The 21,003-nt window shown below is 52.1% G+C and overlaps 1 protein-coding gene across 3 annotated transcripts in view; it reads left to right on the forward strand.

The window, feature by feature from the left end:
• The window catches only part of AXIN1 (axin 1), an 88,433-nt gene extending 67,430 nt beyond the window's left edge, over positions 1-21,003 (forward strand). For 2 of the 3 annotated variants that reach the window (XM_067306025.1, XM_067306026.1), the window contains exons 5-10: positions 362-499; positions 7,239-7,792; positions 10,647-10,823; positions 12,140-12,385; positions 19,464-19,631; positions 20,522-21,003. In XM_067306025.1, the coding sequence (XP_067162126.1) occupies positions 362-499; positions 7,239-7,792; positions 10,647-10,823; positions 12,140-12,385; positions 19,464-19,631; positions 20,522-20,648 (1,410 nt within the window). In that variant the 3' untranslated portion in view covers positions 20,649-21,003. The remainder of the gene's footprint in view (positions 1-361; positions 500-7,238; positions 7,793-10,646; positions 10,824-12,139; positions 12,386-19,463; positions 19,632-20,521) is intronic. The other variant, XM_067306027.1, reaches the window with a different exon arrangement.

Below are 21,003 nucleotides of genomic sequence, written 5' to 3' on the forward strand. Positions count from 1 at the left end.
CTATAAGGTCATGATATTTGAGAGGTTTCCGCATATGTCCTTTTCCAGCCCTTTGAAACCAAGACACTGTTGACCAGGTATAAATCTTGACAAAACTGGGCATTTACATTCAAAATTGGATTTTGGTGCCAGAAGACCTTGCTGATTGTGGCTGTAGAAACCTTTTCCCTTGCTGAGGTGGTGTATGGAGCTGGTGTTGGACACGGGGGCTGGTGCTAGTCCTAGACTGCACCTCTGTTTGCCGGCCTGTCTACCCTGAGCGTCCTACTGGAGCAGCTGGCATTCCCAGTTATTTAAGAGTCCAAAATAAATGTGTGATTTGCATGCACCTTTTGCTAACCCCAGTCTGTTTTTCCTCCAGCGTACATACCGAATGCCAAAGGATATCCACGTTGAACCAGAGAAGTTTGCTGCAGAGCTGATCAATCGTTTGGAGGAAGTACAAAAGGAACGTGAAGCAGAGGAAAAATTAGAGGAGCGCCTTAAACGCGTTAGAGCGGTTAGTAATCTCCTCGCCTCCCATAGCAGATTGGAAATCCGTTTGCATACTGTGCCCACGGGGATCCCTTAGCTGCCGTCTGAGCACACTGGGTGATTACTTTGCTGCTGCAGCAGCCATGTGCATCACCTACGCAGGGGCTCCTGGAGACTCGCCATCCCACCAGGAGCCTCCAGGGCACCATTCCCACCCATTTGTGCAGGGCTCATGAGCTCCATCACTCCCTCCCTGCTGTAAGACACCAGTTATGGCACAGCAGTGCCCACTTCTGTCACCAGTTAAGGCCCTGTGTGCTCCCCGTCATCCTCTTTGCCGTGGCAAGGGCTTTGCGCACCCTCCTGTTCCCCTCCATCACAGACTTTGTATGCAGTCCCTCCCACGCAAGGATGGAGTCTGTGTAACACAGGGATTCTCCTTCCTCTCCAGGCTACAATATATGTTCACTCATCACTCCATCTATGGGGATTTTGTGTGATCCCTCTTTCCCCTGCAGATGGCAAGTGTTGCACTTGGAGGTGTCTGTGTGTGCCAGCAGGCCATTTCTACCAAAACCCAAAGGGTTCTTGCCCATCAGTGCCTAGAAAACTTGGAGTTGGTCAGGTGTAGCATCCAAAAATCCTCTAGTGGGCAGAGAAATGAAATAACTGCATGGGTGGCCAGGGAATCCCAGCCCATGGCGCTGCATGGTGTAAGCCCTGGTGCTGCTGGGCCACTTCAGAGCTTGAATACTTGGTAGATCGACCAAGGGAGGTGTGCAAGGCCTTAGCTCCATGGCAAGCTCCAAAAGGGAGAGAATGATGTATCGGTCATCTTGTATTACTTGTGCAAGACACCCTGTTCAGCAGATTCATGCCGTATCTTTTCTTCTGAGATAGTGTCTCACAGTGTGTGTGTATCGTGTGCGGGGGAAACAGGAGGGTTTTTTGAGGACATCGCAGTGTTACTGAACATCACAAACGTCAGTGTAATTAGAGCCCTATGCAAAAAGGCTGTGGTCTATCCATGCTGCCCCGGCCATGAGGTGAAGGCTCTTGTGTATGTAATCCGCAGCTCACCCTTCCTGAAGAGGGAGGTGTTTTTGACCATCTCAGCTAGCTCCGTGCTTTTAGAGAAGCTGAGTTTCTGGAGCTGCAGTGCAGACCCTTCAGCGCTATTAAAATATTTTTAAATGTTCATCTAGTAGCTGTTTAACCAGTGAAAGAGCTGTAGGTTGGAGTGTTTGCTTTAAATGGCATTGCAGAGAAGCGAGGAAGGCAGGATAATCTGCAAGCTTTACTCCAGCTCCAAGCATCATCCAGCAAACTCGCTGTGCTTCTGCGTTCAGGATCTAGCCAGAGAAGACCAGCTAGGTGCTAGTTTGTGTTTTGATTCCTGTTCTTCTGGAATTGGTCCATTTTCCTGTCTGGTACCTATTGCTTTCTCAACAAAGCCAATCTGACTGGCAGCTTTCCCTGCTGATATGGCCCTGGAGCAGTCCTCCTCCTCCTCCTCCTCCTCCTCCTCCTCCTCCTCTTCTTCCTCCCATGACTGACTGCACTGCTGTCCCCACCTGTACCAGACAACATTATCCCAGCCCTCTGCCTCCTTGCAGAAGCTGCCAGTAGCAATACCATAAAATCAGCAAATACCTACGTGCCAGAGAATAAATTTAAGTCTGTTTAAACACATTTTTGTGTGCCTTAATCTATTTTTAAGCCCAGGACTCCCACTAATACTATATATTAAACCTCTTTGCTGTCTCCAGAGTATATTTCATTGACTGGCTGGCATGTGGCATTAGCCATTCATAAAAACCCCGAGTAAGCAATTGTAGCTTTTTTAGGTCAGCACTTAAGGTGCGGGAGCTGCTGCTATCAGCAAGAGGAGAGCTTGGATCCTGATGCACCGCAGGTTTTTTTCTGTGGCCTGAGCACCGGGACTGCAGGGTAACCTCTTACCGCCTTTGCGTGGCTGACCGAGCAGTGGCACGGGCAAAACCGTAAGGCGTTGGTCACACGAGGCAGTTATCAGCTTAGCAGAGAGGCTGGAAATGTTTTGCACGAGCTAGGAAAAAAATGTTTTCTCTCCCCCCTACTGAGCTGCCTGCGGGTTCCCTTTCAAGGCTGCATCGTGTAGTGGAGGCAAGAGACGGTTGCTTTTACGGAAAAGACTGTCTTTTTGAGAAGACCCAAACTCTGAATTCAGTGATTCCGCGCTGCGTGGGAGAGGCGGGAGGGTACGCGTGTCCCCTTGCTATGTTTTCAGCCCCTTCAGCCTCACGTCCGTGCGTGGCAGCTGCAGTATCGTGTCATACAGAAAGTTCTGCCTTGCTCTGAACTTCGTGATTTAAAATGAGCTGAGCGTATCGTCGGGGGAGCAAAGCCGAGGCTGGGAACCTCACTATTTGAATATAAAACACGGCCTAACTAGCGAGGGAGTTTGTTTACGTGACGATTGAAAACGCGCTCATGTTTAAGCGAGCTGTTTTGGCCCGCCGAGAAGTGATACTCACCTCGGTGGCATCGGTAGAAGGCGGGGGGGGGGGGTTAAAGCAAGGTATTGCTCGCCCGTAGCATGTTTCAGCCTCCTCGTTCACAGGGAAGGCCTTGCCGGAGAGTGAAAACAGCTCGCCAGGCAGCCAGCAAAGTTCAGCCGTACACCTTTCGCCGCCGTTGCGAGCTGATGGGAGACGTTTCCGACGATCCGGTGGCGACAAAGCACCATCTAGCGGCTGCGGCGCCCGCGGCTTCCCCGGGCGGTGGGGAGGCCGCGCAGCCGCCTCCGGGCGCAGTCGTCCCCCCGTCCCGGCTCTCTGGGCACCGCCGCTGCTCCCCAAAGCCGCCTGGCTCCTCCGCGCGCACCGCGCTCGTTCCTAGCAGCAGCACTTCCGCGGGTGTTGGCCGGGGAGGGGGGTTGGTGCCTGATCGGCTGCGAAGCCCCGCTCTAATCCTTTGAGCTGGTGACGGTTAGTTAGAAAGGAGCTTGGCGTAAAAACTCCCAAAATGCCGGGGTAATTTTGTAAAAGCGTAGAAAACGTTAGGCAAAACATTAGAAAAGAGCTAGTTGCAGGCACGCGGCGGTGTACTCGGAGCGTGTGTTTAACCGTTATTCCCTGCTGGGCTAATTTAGGCACCTATTTTTGCAAAACGTGGTTAGAGGTTTTCAGAGGCGGGTGGTGAGCACAGCGTGCTGGTGTTTGTGTGGGCACGCGCCCGTGGCTGCGAGAACGTTTCCATGCCAAAAGTGTGCTTTACGGTCTGGTTTGCAGACGCCTGCCCCGAACTCCTCGCCCCCGTCCGGCGTGGGAAGGCTCCTTCCCCGGCCTGGCATGCTGGCCAACCCAGCAGTGCTGCCTTGGGGTGATGCTGTCTCCCCTTTTTTCCGCCTGCGCCAACCGCAGGCCATCACCCGCCGGACAAGACGGCTGTGCGGGCGGAGGGGCTGGGTGCGGAGCTTGCTCAGGTTGGTCGGAGCAGTTTGGGGTCGGAGGGAAGGCTGCTGCGGTATTGCCAGGCGTAGACGCAGATCAGGCAACTCAGGCGAGGAGACTCAAAGGAAGGAAAAGAATCGGTCTTGCTTCGGTGCAGGAGATAAACTCCAAGCTCCTCTTTATTCTGGATGTCCTAGGCAGGTGGTGACGTCTCCATCGTGTCCCATTAACAGCCTCGCGTGGAAGCGGAGCCTCCTGATACGAGGTGCAGTGTTGCAGTGCCGTTGTCCTCTTCGTGCCACAGCCTCTGTGCACTCTGCAGGGCACCAGCTCGTGCGACAGAGCCGAGCCTTGAGTCTGCCGTAACCAGGGGCCTGTAGTATAATCCCAGCTTGCGCTGACCCGGCCTTGCACGCTGCCTCATTTTTTCACTGCAGACTAACCAGAGAGGAAAGATTCAGCAGAACTGGTGCCTGCAGAAGACTTGAACCCGTAGCTGCTGCCCTGCTGTAGGCAACAGGACAGCTTGGGATAGGCACCCCGTTTCCTCTGCTCATCTGCCCTTTTCTCGCTGCTGTCACTTTCCTGCCATAGGAGGCTGAGACATAAAGCCAGCCGCCCCCCAGAGCTTGCCTGCACACCTCCAGCCTGAGCAGTACTTGCTCCTGCCTGGGGCCAGCTTTGGGCAGCTCTGCTAGATCTGCAGCTCAGTGACATGCGTGGGCTGAGCCAAGGCAAACAGAGACAGCCTCTTCTTCCCTTAGCCCACCCTGATCTCAATCTCTGAGCAAATAAAGTCCCAGGTCCCAGTTATTTGCAAAATCAGGTTCTAGGAAACCAGAGGAGCTCCTAAACCTCAAGCAGCCATTTGGCCAAACAGTGCCAGGTTTGCCCTGGGCACACCAGTTCTGCCCAGCTGCGGCACTGCTGCACTGTCACAGCTCTGCTCTCTGAGCAGGCAGGATGCACCACTTTTTGGGGATATTCATTAGGATCCAGATCTAACCCTGCAGGTACTACTTGATATTTAAATCTAAGAGTTCTTCAGAATGTAGGTACCAGCCCTAAGTGCCTCCAAAGTGTCGAGTGCATCATTGGATTACCATAAACTGCTCATAAATGTTCACCCCAGCCTTGCAGACTTAGTCAGTATGAGATTCACCTTTTCTTTTACCTGAACTACCTGCCCAGGGATGGCGTTTGATAGGCTGCAGTGTTGTGGCTCTAGAGGAAAGATACCTCTGAAGGTCTTACGAGCAATTTGTTAGAGTGGTTTGTCCCCTCCAGAAAAGGTCATCGTGTCGCAGCTCAAGTCCCATCTCTTGCCCAGTGATGCGGTGTCCCTTTGATCAGTCACTGGGATCACTGTCCTACTGGATCAGCCTTGTTCTGACTCCTGCCGAAATGGGCTGCAAGGATGAGCTTGTTCTGAATAGCTCTTGGCCCTTTGAGATAGGTTCGTGTTACACTGGGGCAGGGGAATGTGCAGTTCTCTGCCACGCTCAGCACCTTACCTCATCTGCTGGGGTTCAGTATGTGACCCCATAAGCTGTTCCCCAAAACTGCTTTCCCAGACAGTTGTCAGGCTGGTGATGATAGCTGTAGAGTCCAAGGGACCGTGGCTGCCAGCTGCGTGCCGGGGAGCAAAGGGCAGTGGAGTTGGAGGATGCAGCTGGGAAAGGACCTCGATGAGGCAGGACAGGAGCAGCGGGAAGAGAAACACGGGCTGGGTCCAGGCAGGCAGCACACCGGCCAGGAGCAGAGGCTCTCAGGAGCCCCTGAGCCGTGCCACCACCGTACCAACAGGCCCAGGGGTGAGCGAGCAGCTGGGTCCCGCAGCTCCTGGCAGCCGGCGATGCTCCCACGGACTGCCTGCCCCCTCTCCAAGCCTATCCTCGCCATCTCTGCCCTCGCCGTTTTGCTCTGGGGGCTGCTTTGCGGCAGTGTGCCCCCAGGGCAGAACTGCTGGCCACGGGCACTTGCGATGCCTCTGCCTTTTCCGCTTTCAAAGGCTGGTGTTACCCCTGCTTCGGTTTGAAACCCCCAGGTGTGCCACTGGGTGGAAATCTGTTATTTGTTTTCTTGCGCTGCGGTCGGCAGCTGAGACTTTAAAGCTGGTTAGCAAGTGATGGATGATGACATCTGACAGGCAAAGCTGATAGGAATCTGTTTTCTAGCAGATAACATTTATCTGGCAGGGCAGAGCTACCCCATCCTGCAAACCATTTCTTCACTGTGCCAAAGGAGGAAAAAAAGAGCAGGATTAAAGAACTTGCTGGAATCCTACTTATGTAATTAAAAAAATAGGAATCCTGACTTCCAATAAAGAAACTTCATAAATATCTGAGTTTATGTTGGAGAGCAAAACAGTTTGTCAGCATCAAAAGTGTGGCTGTCAGCATGGAGGAGTTTTGTTCTTCCTGGCAAGGACTTAAGAGTCGTTAACAACAGCATGTCCTAGACCGTTGTGGACTACAAGAACAAGCAGTTAGCTACAGTCCATTTCTTTATCTGCGTGAAGTGTTTCACTGTAGCCTTAGCACGCCTGGGAGAAATCAATGTTTGATTTTCAAAGCCATTCAGGCTGCTGTCGACCTTCAGCTGCATATTCCTCTGACAAGCCCGTTGTTTGCCTTGCTTTGTGCAATAGTCGTTCACATGAGAAAATCCCCTGGTCTCTCCTGACTCAAGAGCTGGTTTGCTGCATAGCCTGTAACTTTGTGCTTTATCTGATGAGCTTTGATGTGATGCCTCACCGAAGGCTTGTAGGAAGTTGCACGGATAGTGCGGTAAGTTGTGCTTCCTTTGCTGGTTGTTGCAGAACCGTCTTCAAGGGACGTGGTGAGCTTTTTAGCAAGCCTCTGCCCCCTCATAAATCTGATCAGGTTATTACACTTATCAGAAAGCTGTATCTGTAAATCTTGTTGGTGATGCATGGGCTGTGTGTCAATGGTTGCCTCACTCTGTTGGTAATGCACTGAAACCCTGGCTTATGACGACTTGGCAGGCAGGTACGGAGATGCTGGAGCACAGCTCTCCTCAGTAGCAGGAGGGCAACGACCCCAAGCTGGGACTGGGCAGGTTCAGGGTTGACATTAGGAAATAAACTTTCCCCAGAAGGGAGGTGCAGCCTGGGACAGGTCACCAGAGATGGAGGTGAGTCTCCATCCTTGAAGGTTTTCAAGATCTGGCGGGACAAAGCCATAGCTGACCTGTTCTAGAGTTGGTGATGGTCCAACCGCTGAGAGCAGGAGATGGGACTAGAGTCCCCCAGAGGCCCGTTCCAGCACACTGCTGTCATTCTATGATTGTCCTCCTGTTTTCTTCCAGGAAGAAGAAGGTGAGGATGCAGATATCTCTTCTGGTCCCTCAGTCATTAGCCACAAGATGCCTTCCGCCCAAACCTTTCATCACTTTGCTCCTCGTTACTCTGAGATGGGCTGCACTGGGATGCAGATGAGAGATGCGCACGAGGAAAACCCAGAAAGCATCCTCGACGAACATGTACAGCGTGTGATGAAAACGCCAGGCTGTCAGTCTCCAGGACCTGGCCGACACTCTCCTAAGCCACGGTCCCCAGAAAGCGGCCACTTAGGGAAGCTGTCAGGGACACTAGGAACGATTCCTCCAGGGCATGGCAAGCACGCAACAAAATCAGGAATGAAACTGGATGCAGCTAACTTATACCACCATAAACACATCTACCACCACATCCATCACCACAGCGTGATGAAACCAAAAGAGCAGATTGAGGCCGAGGCCACTCAGAGAGTGCAGAACAGCTTTGCGTGGAATGTAGATTCACATAACTATGCAACAAAGTCACGAAACTACACTGAAAACTTGGGCATGGCCCCTGTCCCCATGGACTCTTTAGGCTACAGGTGAGTCAAGGCAGCACCCAGTGGGAGTCCCGGAGCCATTGCTTCTATAGGAAGCTCATTTGTAAACGGGCTGTAGCATACAAATGAAACAGGGTTGCTGAACCATGTTTTCTCCTGGAAGTCTATGCTGGGAAATGGCTCGAGGGCCTCCCACTGCCCTTCCACTTCAGAAACGGGTATGCCCCCAGTAATCCTTGTAAACCCCTTTCCATCTCTGTGATCTGGTGCTGAAAAGATATCCTCTAACCAGGATTTTTAATGGCCTTGGTTGTAAGGTAGCTCTTCTGCTCTTTAGAGCAGCAGAATACTTAAAAATTGCAGATGCTGGTCTACTGCCCTGTGCGACGGCAGTCAATAAATATAGGGTTGCTTCTCAGGGTCTGGGTAACAGAAACCAGTGTTGTAAGGTCATATGAGAGGACAAATTGGGCCTTGCTTCTATTGCAAGGCCTAATTCATTTGCCCAAAAGTTCCTTTTTCTTCCTAATAAAGTGATGGACACTGTGATGCTACTGTGGCATACTGTCCCAAGGGGACATTCTCAGTGGCAGGGCTGCGTCCATGGCACGCTCTGCCTAGGAAAGAGAGTCCCATGGACACTATTTCACTGCCTAGTGGGCTTCTGTCAGTTTTTCCTTGGCCATTTGAGTGCCTCCGTCTCCTGTCTTTATGCTGAGGGGAGAGGGCGAAGCTTGTTCTCCACTGCGATGGGTTTTGCTGGTTCTGTTATTGAATTACTGCAAAGGTGAGAACAGCTGCGGAGGCTCAGGGCTACCTTGAGTGATGAATGGTGATGATGAACGTGTGGAGCAGCTGCAGTGGAGAGAAGTGTTCATGTTTGAGCTCAGCTAGCTCCTGAGGGCATGTTATTTTGGGGCCAGGCTTTGCAGTGGGTGGGTATTTTGTGAAGGCAGGGGAGCCTGCAACATGCAGGGCCAACTTTCTGGGTTGGGAGGAGGGAAGCAGAGGGCAGAGGCCGCCAAAGCAAACCACTTTTCAGGCAGACAGAGGGGCGAAGCACTTACAGCTGCTGCATTTGTACAGGGAAAGGATCAAGATACATGATCATGGCCTTCTGAGAAGGGACAGGGAAGCGTGGGTTCCCCAGCAGAGCATTAGCATGGCCATGCTGGGTCATCCCAAAGCCCACCTAGGCCTGGGACTTTTCTCCAGTAGTGATTACAACACAAGCTTAAGGAGAATATAAGAGGGCATATTCAGAGCTGTCCTTCCTCTGGCACAAACTCCCAGTTCCTGGCAGTCCCCAGGTTAGGAATTTCCTCAGCCAGACTTTGCACCTGGACAGGCTTGTTCGGCAGGCAGTGGTCTCTTGCAGTGGCTTGTCTTGTTCCTTTTTGAACCCAGCTAGACTGCTGGCCTCCACAGCACCCCGCGGTTATGCCTGCGGGTTGATGAAATGCTGTAGGAAAAGGTACCTTTTGTTTGCACTGAACCTGCTGCTGGAGAATTTTGTTTGATATCCACTAGTTCCTGCACGGTGAGAAGCTGAGAATAACTGTTTGCCCTGATTTTTTAGATCTGTAGTATCACCCTGGTCAGGCTGTTTCCCAAACTGAATAATTCTTATCTGCTTAGTCCTCCCTCTACAGAAGTCATCCCACATCTCTGCCCCTGTGGTCTCTGTTCTTAGTCCCACTGTGGCTGTATGGGGTCTGTTGGCCAGAACTGCACACGGTATTCAGGATGAGGACAAGCATGGACGTAACAGTGTTTCCTCATTTGTTCTCAGGTAGTTTCGTAGTAATTCTTACCATTCAGTTTGGTCCACCCTGCTGCACTGGGGTGTTGCTTTCAAAGAACCTGCCAGGAATCTACGGTCTTGTTTCTGCCCAGCAAAGCTGATCTGGGGTCTGTTATTGCCTCTGTGGTGTTAAGGTTATTTTTCCTGTGTGTGTTAGTTAGCATGCAGAAGTAAAGTAGAGAGGCCCTACAGAGCAGAGAGGGTGGGTGATGGGGATGTGATGGCTTTGCTGGCTGTAGCAACGGCAGGCCAGCATGGGCCCCTGCGTGGCCTCGCAGGCGCGTGGCTGCCTGGCTGTGCTGCTGGGCAGACGGGTGTATGTCTTGGCAAGGAGAGATGGGTCATTCTAAGAGCCGTTGCTGCAGCTGTAAACGTAGCCAGAGACTGTCAACGATTGCCTCATGTCTGTCCATCTGTTGTCTGAGGTGGTTGCATTTCCCAGTGGGCCCAGCTGAGAGCCTGCAGAAGGCAGTCCCCCTCTGCTCATGTGCATTCTTTTACCATGGCTTGAAGCATCGGTTCAAATCATGGTGAGAAGTGAATGCTGGGCATGGCAGAACAACGGTTTGGGGTACTAGCAAACTGGTGATCTGATCTGGGGTGGGGAATGGAAGGGGCTCAAATGAGAACAGTGGTCCGATGTGGAGTGGCAGATGATGGATTGCAGCACCAGGATGGACCGTACACTCTGAGCATGTTACCGTGTTAGAGCAAATTGTTGGGGGTATAATACAATCCTTCATGTGGCAGGAGATCTGTTGGGCTTTTCACCACGTTGCCATGGCTCATTTGGCCAGCGGAGAAGCTCCCTTTCTCCACAGGTGACTGGACAGAGACAGCCTGATGTTCCTAGGTCTGGACAGTCTTGCTCTTAGCCTCAGCTGTGGCATGGTTGGTTTGAGCTATGGTAGAGCCAGGGCACATCAGTCCAGGAAGGCTGTAGGAGGCAGCCAGGGCCATGTCTGTGTTGCAGATAGCACCAGATCCCAGCAAGGCTGCATACGTCTAGAGATAGAGATGTCCATACTCTGCCACAGTCTGTGGTGGTTTGGTTTAGGCAAAGCGCTAATGTCTCAAGCTTTGTTCTTGCAGTGGGAAAGCAAGTCTGCTCTCAAAAAGAAATGTTAAGAAGACCGATTCAGGGAAAAGTGATGGTGCCAACTATGAGATGCCAGGATCTCCTGAAGACGTGGAGAGAAACCAGAAGATCCTTCAGTGGATCATAGAAGGAGAGAAGGAGATCAGCAGGCATAAGAAAACAAACCATGGGTAAGGGCTGGCAGAGTGAGGAGTCTTCACACTGTTTTATTGCATTCCCTGCATAAGGCACGTGTTTCTAGACTGTACAGTGGTCTGCCTTGTTCCTGGAGATCTCGGGAAGACAAGAATCCACCAGGCACAAGGGTTTAGGTCCTTTGGGAACCTGAGGATTGCTCAGGGGCTGCAAGGGTAACGATCAGTTTTTTCTGAAGGCTGAATTGTGGCTGGGGGGGGAGGTTGAAGCCCCAGGAAAATCTCACAAATTGCTGCTGTGGTTACTAGGTGGATAACGTGGCACACAGTAGGCAGTAATTTTGCTTTAGGCATTTGCCGATGTAAATGCCTGTTACTCCTGCAAGCCATTGATAGAAACGTAGGACCTGCCACACTGGAGCCATTGGTCCCAAGTAAGCAGTTGTTTAGCATGGCTCAGACAAGGAGGACCGGGTTGCTCCGAGTTTTGGCTTTTTGGGAGCATCCTCTGGGATGGACTTGCCTGCCTAGAGTGAAGCCAAAGACATGGCTGTCTCAGGAATCTCTCTGTAGTCAAGCAGATCTCCTGTGGGCATGGACCTTAATCACAGTCTGGTCATCTCTCTGGCAAAAAGCAGTGTTTGCCAGGATGTCGGTGACGAGAGGGATCTGGGTTCTCACTCTAAGTGATGCAGCTGCAATAGTGGCTCAGTGGTGAAAGTGCTGTTGGTTTTTTCTCCTGCTTCATGGTAGTGCCCAGGAGAGGTTGCACTGCAGGCAACTGGGACCGAGTGCCAGAGCCACGGACAGTGCCAGGCATCCGTGAAATCACACGGCACCTTCTGCTCCTGGAGCTGGGGAAGGATGAGCACATCTGTGCAGCATCCGTTTCCCCTGGAGATGTTGAGCTGTAGCTCCTCAAGGGGCTCGCAGCTTGGGAACGGTGGCATCCCACACTGACGTGTCTTTGGGGGGATCCTGCTGGGTGAATTTTGCGAATATCTGAATTGCCTTTTGTTGGTTTTATTTCTATACATCGTGCATTTCATGAGAGTCCTTAAAGAGGTGTGTGGTCTTTGTGTCAGGTTTGGGTTGGTCACCCTGATATCTCAGCAAAATGCCAGAGTAGACAGTGGTGTGCTGCCTTAAAATCTTCTCTAGAGGTACAGCTGGTTGGATGGTGTTCCCTTCTCTCCCTTGGAAATTGCAGCACAGCCATGCTGTGAGAAGCTTCCCAGAGGTGACTGATTAACCCCACGTCCAGCTGCAGAAGAACTAGGTCCATCTAGGAGCGACTGTGCGGGTGTGAAGAGGTTTGGTGGTTCATGTAAAACGTTTGTGTTTGTGTGTAGCTCTTCAGGTGCTAAGAAGCAGCTGTCCCATGACATGGTTCGACCCCTCTCCATTGAGCGACCTGTTGCTGTGCATCCATGGGTCAGTGCCCAGCTCCGGAACGTCGTCCAGCCTTCTCATCCCTTCATCCAAGATCCTACCATGCCGCCCAATCCAGCCCCCAACCCTCTCACCCAGCTGGAAGAAGCTCGCAGGAGGTTGGAGGAGGAGGAAAAAAGAGCTGGAAAGCTACCCCTTAAACAAAGGTACAGCGATGCGGTCTGATTGCTCGTGGGAGGCAGGGGGGAGACCTCTCTGAAGGCTGGAGCTGGGGGAGATGTCCACCATGCTCTGCCCTGGTTTCCAACTTCCAGGGCCAACTGGATGTAGGCACGTGCAGAGAGGTCCGAGACATCTTCCCCAGTCCCTCTGACGTGGCCTCTCATGATCGTGCGAATGCCAAAACCCACCTGGTGGTTGTTTGACAGAGAAGCTGGAAATGCTCCTGTTTGTTGTGCCGAAAGTGTGGAGCAGGGGCTGTTGAGAGCTTCCAAAGGAGCTGGGCAAGCGGAGCCTGTCTAGAAGGGGCACGTGATGGGGCAGCTCTCTCCTGCGGTACTAGCCAGCTTCCAGCCTGCTGGAGCTTCTTCGTCCTTCACTTAGGGCTGACTTGGTTGGTGCAGTGGCAGAGCTCGCAAGGGTGCAGCAAAATTAAGTGCAGAAGAAAAATATATATTTTGTTCCGTATCTACATCTCCTGCAGTCTACTGGCAAAGGCTGCTTGTGGCCCCCAGATAGGAACACTGCGGTCTCGTCCTGCCGTTGCAGAATTGATGCGCTACATGTCCATATCCAAGTCACTTAATCGTTTTGTGACTCAGCTTAATGCCTGTTGCAGAGCTATTTCTCCTGCTCCTCTATTGTCTTTCAGGGAGGATGGGGAGATTATTCGGTGCTTGCAAGGCACATGCAGCACTCAGATGAAAAGCATTTTGGAAGTGCAAGATAATTAATGTTAACCGCTAAAAGTTCTTTGTTGACATTGAATACCTTTTGCAATGGGAAGTGTGTGTAGCCACTCCGGCGCTTTATAGCTGTGTTCTGAAAACTTGAAATTTTGGAGTCTGCCACTTAGAAACACGAGTGTAATTTTAAAAAGAAGCTCTTTCAGTTGCTGAGCTCCAATTATTTTTGCTTGCATTGACCATCTAGCAGGCTTCTGCATGCTTATGTCAGAGCATTGATTGAAAGCCAGGTAATTAGAGGGTTCTCCCAAGTCAGGTTAAGCCATGTTTATTTGATCTACCTGTCAGTTGGTGTAATTGGATAGGAATTATTAGTGAAGTCGTTTATAGTCGTATTACATTCATGTACCCTCCCCAGAAATGTCTAGATGCAGATACACACTTTGGAAACACTGGCCGGGGCTATATGCATATATAATTAATGCTATTAATAATAATTTAGCAAGTATTGTAAAGGTAGCTTCTGTAGAAACCCTGTGGCATTGTGCTAAGTGCCCCGCAAACCAGCGGGAGAACAGGCTGAGCAGTCACAGCCGTGCGCCCAGCGCTGGGCTGCTCTGTTCTCGCGCTTACGCTGCCTCCTCACAAGGGCTGGCGGTTCTCCTGACGGCGCAGGGATCCCGCCGACCTGCAAGGAAAAGCAGCGAGCAGCGTTTGGCTGGAGGGAGCTGTTAATGAAAAGCAAATGTGCCTGTGTCCAGGAGCCCCCAAGACTGGACGCAGCGGTCCCCAGGGAGCCGAGGATCGCTGGATGTTGAAATCGCTCTGCCACGTTTTGGCAGGATTAGGTGCTGCAGCTGCAGCATGCCTGAGCGAGCACCTTTTTGGAGAGCTCCTGTTATGGCTAGCGCAGGAGCGTACCTGAAAATAGACTTCAGGCAGCCCTGTTGTGAGAGGGCCTGCCCAAAGCCGGCTGGGGAGCAAAGGAGAAGCGGAGAGGGGAGCCCACCTGGAAAAAAAAAAGTTTATTTCAGTAGGGAGCTTCTGAGAGCTCTGGGAAATTGGAGTCTGTGCCCAGGTTTGTCAGCAGCCTTGAGGAAGAGGGAAGACCGTTAACACGCTCCCAGCGCAGGAGAGGTGGAGGTGAGCCTGGAGGTGGCCTGGAGGCACGGGCTCACCCTGGCCGCGGGAGGAGGATCTGATGGGCCAGCTTTGTGCGGCCCAGCTGGCCTCGCCGGCACGTTACCTTGCCCAGGAGCTGGCTCTCCCTTGGCCGCAGAGGCCTCTCCAGCAGCGTCCTTCCCCCTGGTTAACCACTTGCTGCTTTAGACGGGGGTCTCAGCAGCCCCTCTTCCACCTCAGCGCTGCCCCTCCAGAAATAAAGGAGGCATCTGCAACGTCTGTATTGGGTGTCATAAATACTCTTCCAGCAACCACGCTTCTGTTGCAGAACAAGCCTTTCTCTCCCTTTTCCGCAGCATTGAGCTTCAAGATCTCTACCTAATTGCATGCTAAGAAGTACTACAAGAGTGAGTGTCGTATACACGATGACCTGTGGATCCCGTGTGCCCATTGCATTTGTGGAGACCCCTGTCCCATCAGCCAGTTTTGAGGCAGTTCCTGTAGCCCAGTGCCACAGTTCACCTCTCTTCCCAGTGGGATGGAGTAGTAGCAGCTCTTCAAAAAGATTTCTGCAAGCAGCAAAAGACTTTTCTAAACTCTCCAGCAAAAAACGTTAGCATGAACTTGGTTTAGAATTAATTTGGCTGTGCCAAACTTGAAAGAGGACAAGAGCTGGACACTGGGTTACCTCCCGAGGTAGCCCTTGCCTGTTGTATTTTGGCTTTTCCGAAGCTGTTTAGCCCCAGGGCTGATTTGGGGTGAGCCTACCCCGTGCTGAGCACCTCACCTTTGCATCACAACTGGGTCATATTCATGCTCTAGCACCATGCAGCCAGATTTAGTTTCACGATGACATATCAACCGCTGTATTATATGGGTAGATAATCATGAGTGATAGTGAAGTGCAGATGCAATAAGTCAAATCAGTACTGCACTAAACCTCTCTGTTTTGTTCTCAGATAACATTTCATGCTCATGACAAATGTAGCAAAGGGAGCTGATCCCAGAATGGGGAATATAGTGTTACTTGTCTGTATTTCTGCAAACAGCCCTAGTGAGGACCCAGGAGACTGGTGCAGGTGGAAGCTTTCAATGAGTATGCTCTGAGGGCAGTTCTGAGGCACATCTCAGACACAATCTGATGAAACAGCGCACTTAACAGAAGCCCATCTGGGTAGAAAATGGTCTCAGGAGATGATGAAAGCAGAGACGGTTGTGTTGTCTTGCTCTCCTGAAAGGAATACTTGAAAAATTACATTTTCAGTGATTTCTTATTCATCAGCCTGTTAGAAATCTGCTGCTGTGGTTCTGGATGCGTGTGTATTTTGTGAATGTGGGATGCTCCTGAGAGACAATGTTCCTTCCTAAAGAAGACATTAGCCCTTTAGATCTTGCTTCATCATGAGTCATGTTCTTTGGGAGCTGCTCCCAGTTGAGTACTTTGTTATTATGTGATTTGAGTAGTCTGAGCCCTCCCCCTGCCCCTAGTGAGCTGGAGAAAATGGATCGTGCCTGAGTCTGCAGCATCCTCTTCTCCGAGGTGCCCTGTCCCCTCTGCTGTGTGACAGGAGAAAAGGGAAGGTAGGCAGCTGTGTCCAGTGTCAAGATTGTTCTTCATGCATGTCCAAGAGGTTACCAGCCTGCTGATGTGGTCAGGCCAGCTTTTATTCCAGTGCTGCATGGTGCCAGCTCTCTCTGGCATGGATCTCTCTGTGCCACTGCACTTTGTGTCTCCTCTGGGAATTGTGATTTGACCGCGGATAGAATCACAGAAGGCTTTTGGTGGGACAGGACCTCTGGAGGTCTCCGGTTCAGCCTCCTGCTCTGAGCAGGGCTGACTGCAAAGCTAGAGCAGGTTGCTCAGGGCCTTGCCCAGTCGAGTTTTGGAAATCTCCAAGGATGGAGGTCCCACCACCTCTCCAGACCCTGTACCTGGGCTGCACCACTCTCCCGGGGAGGAGTCCTTTCTTTATGTCCAACCAGAGTTTCCTTTGTTGCTGCCTGGGGCTTCCTGCTTTTCCCTCTGCTCCTTTGAGATGAGCCCAGCTCCAGGGTCCTTGTTACCCCGTGGGCAGTGCAAGGTGCAATTCAATCCCCTTCTACCTCCTCTTCTGCAGGGTGAGCCAGCCTGCGCCCTCAGCCTCTCCTCTCCAGCCCCAGCCATTGCAGCCACCCTTTGCTGGGCTCCCTCCGGTTCCTCTGCATCTCCCCTGTACCGCGAGGTCCAAAACCAGCCACGCTATGCCAGCTGTGGCCTCATGCGTGCCAAGGAGAAGGGAAGGTCGCTTCCCTCGACCTGCTGGCAGTGCTTGTGCTAATGCAGCCCACGGTGGAGCTGGCCCTCTGCAGAGCATGCTGCCGACTCGCATCCGGCAGAGGTGCTCCCGGGAGCTGCTCCTCAGCCTGCGCTGGTGCACGGCGTTTTTCTGCCCCAGGGATTTGGAGGCGCAGCATCCATCACTGCTTTGATTTACGATAAAAGCAGGAGGATCCATAAACGGTTTTTGGTTTTAACCCTAGCCCTGTAAGCTGTGCAGAGTTTCAGCTTTTGGGCATTAGCAGTGCATCTGTGGTCTGGAAAGAAGCGAGTACTGTGATTCCAGTGCTTAAATCCCTGCCTGTTTTCCGTGACCTTGGCTTTTCCCTCTGCCATCTGCAATGCTGTCCATTTTGACAGGCCCTCAAACGAAAGAGTGTGCGAAAGATAGGTGCTGTCCAGTGGGCGTAGGATAAACAAACACAGAATCGCCATGGCCCCATCCCCAGCCTGGGGGAAAGGTGACATATAGGAGCTGGTATTAGCATGTTCGGAAACGGCCTTTCTTGATTTAATACAGCAGCAGGAGGAGGAAGGCTCCAAGCCCTTGGCAGTAGTCCTCCTCTCGCTTCTAGCCATGGTGGTACAGCTGCAGGTTTGGGGGGCTCAGGGCATTTGTTGTAGTGGATGGGCATTTGTGACCCCAGAAAAGACCAAGTTCTCTCCATCCCCTGAAGCGAACCAGAACTTGCTCACCCAACAACCCTGTGGGAAAACAGAGCAAGTGTTTCGATGCCCTGTGTGAGGTGCATAGTTGTGTCCCGAGGACCCTCTGTGCTAGGTCCCTTGGGCACATAAGCAGCTGTCTCTTAATCGTGTCTTGTTTCTAGCAGAATCAAGAGAAGCTTAGGGCCTGTGAGGTTTTCCAAACCCCTTCAATTAATTTCTGGCACATAGGGTTCACAGAACTTGCCTGAATTTATGACCCATTTTTCCTTTAAATGCATGACTTTTTTTCCAAGGATGATTCAATTTCTTAATGTTTTTCTAGCTAAAGGGCATCCTGTGCTTTGATATGGGGATGAGAGAGGTTCTGAAAGCTCTTCTGGCATCAGGAGCAGACCCTCTCATCTTGGGGTGCTGCATCTTCTCCAGAGCTCTCCCAGGCACAGCAGGCACCAGGAACATTGTTCAGTTGAACTTTAGACCTCTCGCAGCTTTAGGAAGCAGTGCAAGGTTTTTCGCTGGTCTCGGTTGCTGATGTTTATGTGGGCATGCCATTAAAAAGGTGCTCTGCCTTCAAGCCAGTGTTTAAAGGTTAGGGTCACAGTCATTTCCAAAACTGCAATTAGCTCATGTGCTTGGCAAGCTCTGTTTTTATAGCAACTTTCCGGTCATATAAATACCAAATCATCGTTTTTATCCAGTATGCTTTTTTTAAAATAATTTTTAAAGCTGCCAAATTTGCTCTATGTGATTTTGAAAGAGAAGGCTGCCTCTGGCTAAGACCACACATGCCAAATAATGAATTTGTGTAGGCTGCTCAAATGTTTGGGCAGCATTTACAGTACCCTAGATGAAAGGCACTACGGAAGTGCAAAGTACCATTATTTTTATTTTTGCTACTTTTGTCTACCTCTGAGAACGGGGTTAGGATTGGGCTGACGCTTTCAACCTAATGATGGCACCACATAGCACGGTGCCACGGTGTGTGGGCTGGAAGCAGAGACTAGACCAAGCATCCCGAGAGTCAGGAGAACGCAAGAGAGATTTTAAATCTGTTCACCACGGTTTTGAGAATGGCATCCGCCTTCCAAAATCTCGCACACAGAATGGCCAGGGAGTTTGCTAGCCAGAAGAAGTCTAACCAGGCCTTGCCACCCAGAGTGGACCGGATGGGACGGGCAGCAAAGCCTCCAGGACTTGTCCCGCCACTCAACTGCTCTGTGTGGAGATGGGAACACCTTCCTCTCTGCTCCAGATTTGAGCTGTCTCCTGCATTACACAGCAAGCAGGAGTCCCTGGAGAGCAGAAACTGTCCTGTCTGCACAGCCCTTCGAATGTAGGTCAACGAAAAGCTGTGCTGCGCTATTTTGGCCACCGTGGCAGTAATCCAGAGCAGTCTGAGCAGTGCTTGTGCTATGGTCCTTCCCCGCTCAGTTATGACTGTGTCCTGGGGAGCAAATCTGTGGGCACTCTCAAGAAGCAGTTGCCTTGCTTCACCTGAAAGGCACTTTCTTTTCCTGCTTTGTATCTCAGTGGATACAAAGGCATCTGCTGTAGACCAAACCCACCTCATTCCCCTGCAAGCAGTTACTGAAACGCTGCTCAGACTGAGGTCCAAGTGGCCAGCCTGGGCTCAGGGGAGCCCCAGATAGTCTGTCCGCACCTGAGAGCAGTGCCAGGGGTGATGTGGGTTTGCTGCCATGAGCCTGTGGTGCTACTGGAGGGGCTGTCACCTCTCAAAGCCTGTCCGGGGGACCAGTTTCTTAAGCGCAATGTGGTTAAGCTAGAACCTGTGCCCTCCTGGCAGCTGCGGTCTGGCTCTCAGCCAGGCTTTGCAGGTGCTACTTGCTCTTCCGCCAGCCTCAGCTTGCAGACACATGCCAAGAGAGCGGTAGTCTGAGTAACCGGTGCTTCCTGAGGGCCCTGGACGTGCATTTGGCACCTCCAGCCAAGGAGCCCTGGGCGCTGTGCAGATACAGGCTGTCTGCCCTGCCCACCCTGGCCGGCAGGTCTGGACGTACTGTCAAGGAGGCTCATGGCTCCTTTGATGCATTTTTCCTCCCTACCACCAACCGGTTCACTTTACTGCCAGCGCCAGACGCTGGAAGGGACAGGCCAACCCCCTCATCCGTCACCTCTGGTGGAACCTGAGCTGCACCCCTCGCCAGGGCGGCCTGGCACCCAGAGCAGCATCTAGCACCAGCGATGGTGCTGAGCCCAGGTTGAGCGCTGTGAGCTGGCACTGAGCAGGTCACTTGTGTTTTTGCATGGCAGGTTGAAGCCCCAGAAGAGACCAGGCAGCGGTGCGTCCCAGCCGTGCGAGAACATCGTGGTCGCTTACTACTTCTGCGGAGAGCCGATCCCTTACCGCACCCTCGTCAAAGGGCGGGTGGTGACGCTGGGACAGTTCAAGGAGCTGCTGACCAAGAAAGGGAACTACAGGTAAGGGTTGCTCCCCGTGCACAGCGTAGTACTGGCTGGACCATTGGTGACCTCCGGCAGGTACCGCTGCCGGGCCATGGTGGAGGTGCTGCGTGGCGGCTGCAGCAGGTGAGCGAGCATGGTGGAGGTAGGTCAGCAGGGCTCCTGGAGGTCCAGATGTCCTTCTAGGAGGTCTCCCTCATGAGCCCAGGAGGTCTCCAACGTGAATGAGGCACCACGGTGAAGGCGCCTGGGTTGCTAGGGGAGCTTCCTGCACTTGAGAAAAATAAGTCCAGAAGTGTGCTGGGATCTGATTTTAAATAAGGGCAGGAGCCTTAATTGCAGCAGGAATCCTGCCCGTGTCATGGAAGCAGGCTTGTCTTTGGTTTTGGATGCTAAGGTTTGGTTGTTGAAGGGCCTGGGTACAGGGACATGGGAGATTGGGTTTTGTACCAAAAATGCTCTCGACAGTTTGGACCTTAAATAGAAGCTACTGAATTGCTCTGCAGGTCCCCAGCGGGGTCCTGGGCTGGTGATGAGCAGCATCTGTCCGTGCTCAGTGATGCTGGGGTTGCCAGAAGAGGACTTAGCAGGGGGGCCCTCCCAACTTCCAGAGCCATTCCAGCTCCTCCCAAACTTTCCCCCAGTGAGGACAGGGAGGTTGGGCCCTGCCAGCGTCCCAAAGCAGCCATCTTCTGCGTAGAAGCCAGGCATGACGTGTAGCTCTCCAAGTAACTGTTTTCAAGCTGGAGATGCCTTGGGAAGGTCAGCCTCAAAACATTTTAGGGCTCCACCAACATGGTCACCTCTAGTCACTGCTTTCGTGAGAGCTGTGACCGCGCTTGCATTTAGGGCTTGTGCTCCTGAATGCGCCAGCATTAATCCTGACCACTGTCCCTCTGGTTTTGCAGGTATTACTTTAAGAAAGTGAGTGACGAGTTCGACTGCGGCGTGGTCTTCGAGGAGGTGCGGGAGGATGACACCATTCTGCCCATCTTCGAAGAGAAGATCATCGGGAAGGTGGAAAAGATCGATTAGGCCCCGAGGCTGCAAAGCCGTAAGGAAAGGACTGTGAAAGACTCTGGGACCGGAGGAGCAGGTCTGGGGCGGATGCTGGCGGTGCTACTCCAGCGGCGCCGGGCACCGGGCCACCCCGGGGCGGAGGGCGGCAGCCCTGCTCTTCGCGAGGACCTGGGCAAGCTCTGTGTTGCCAGTGGAAGTCGTTTCACCCCACGAACCTGCCAGTGGGAGCCCTGGCCCGGGCTCCCTCTCCATACCGAATATAAGTGTAATGTAGCATTGTACAGTGCATTAGAAAGTGTAATATGACCTTGTTTACTAAAGCTGCATATTTTTGATATATTGTAATAAAAGGAAAATATTTCCAATGTCA

Source organism: Apteryx mantelli, chromosome 16 (assembly GCF_036417845.1).
Source record: "Apteryx mantelli isolate bAptMan1 chromosome 16, bAptMan1.hap1, whole genome shotgun sequence".
NCBI classification, from domain to species: domain Eukaryota; kingdom Metazoa; phylum Chordata; class Aves; order Apterygiformes; family Apterygidae; genus Apteryx; species Apteryx mantelli.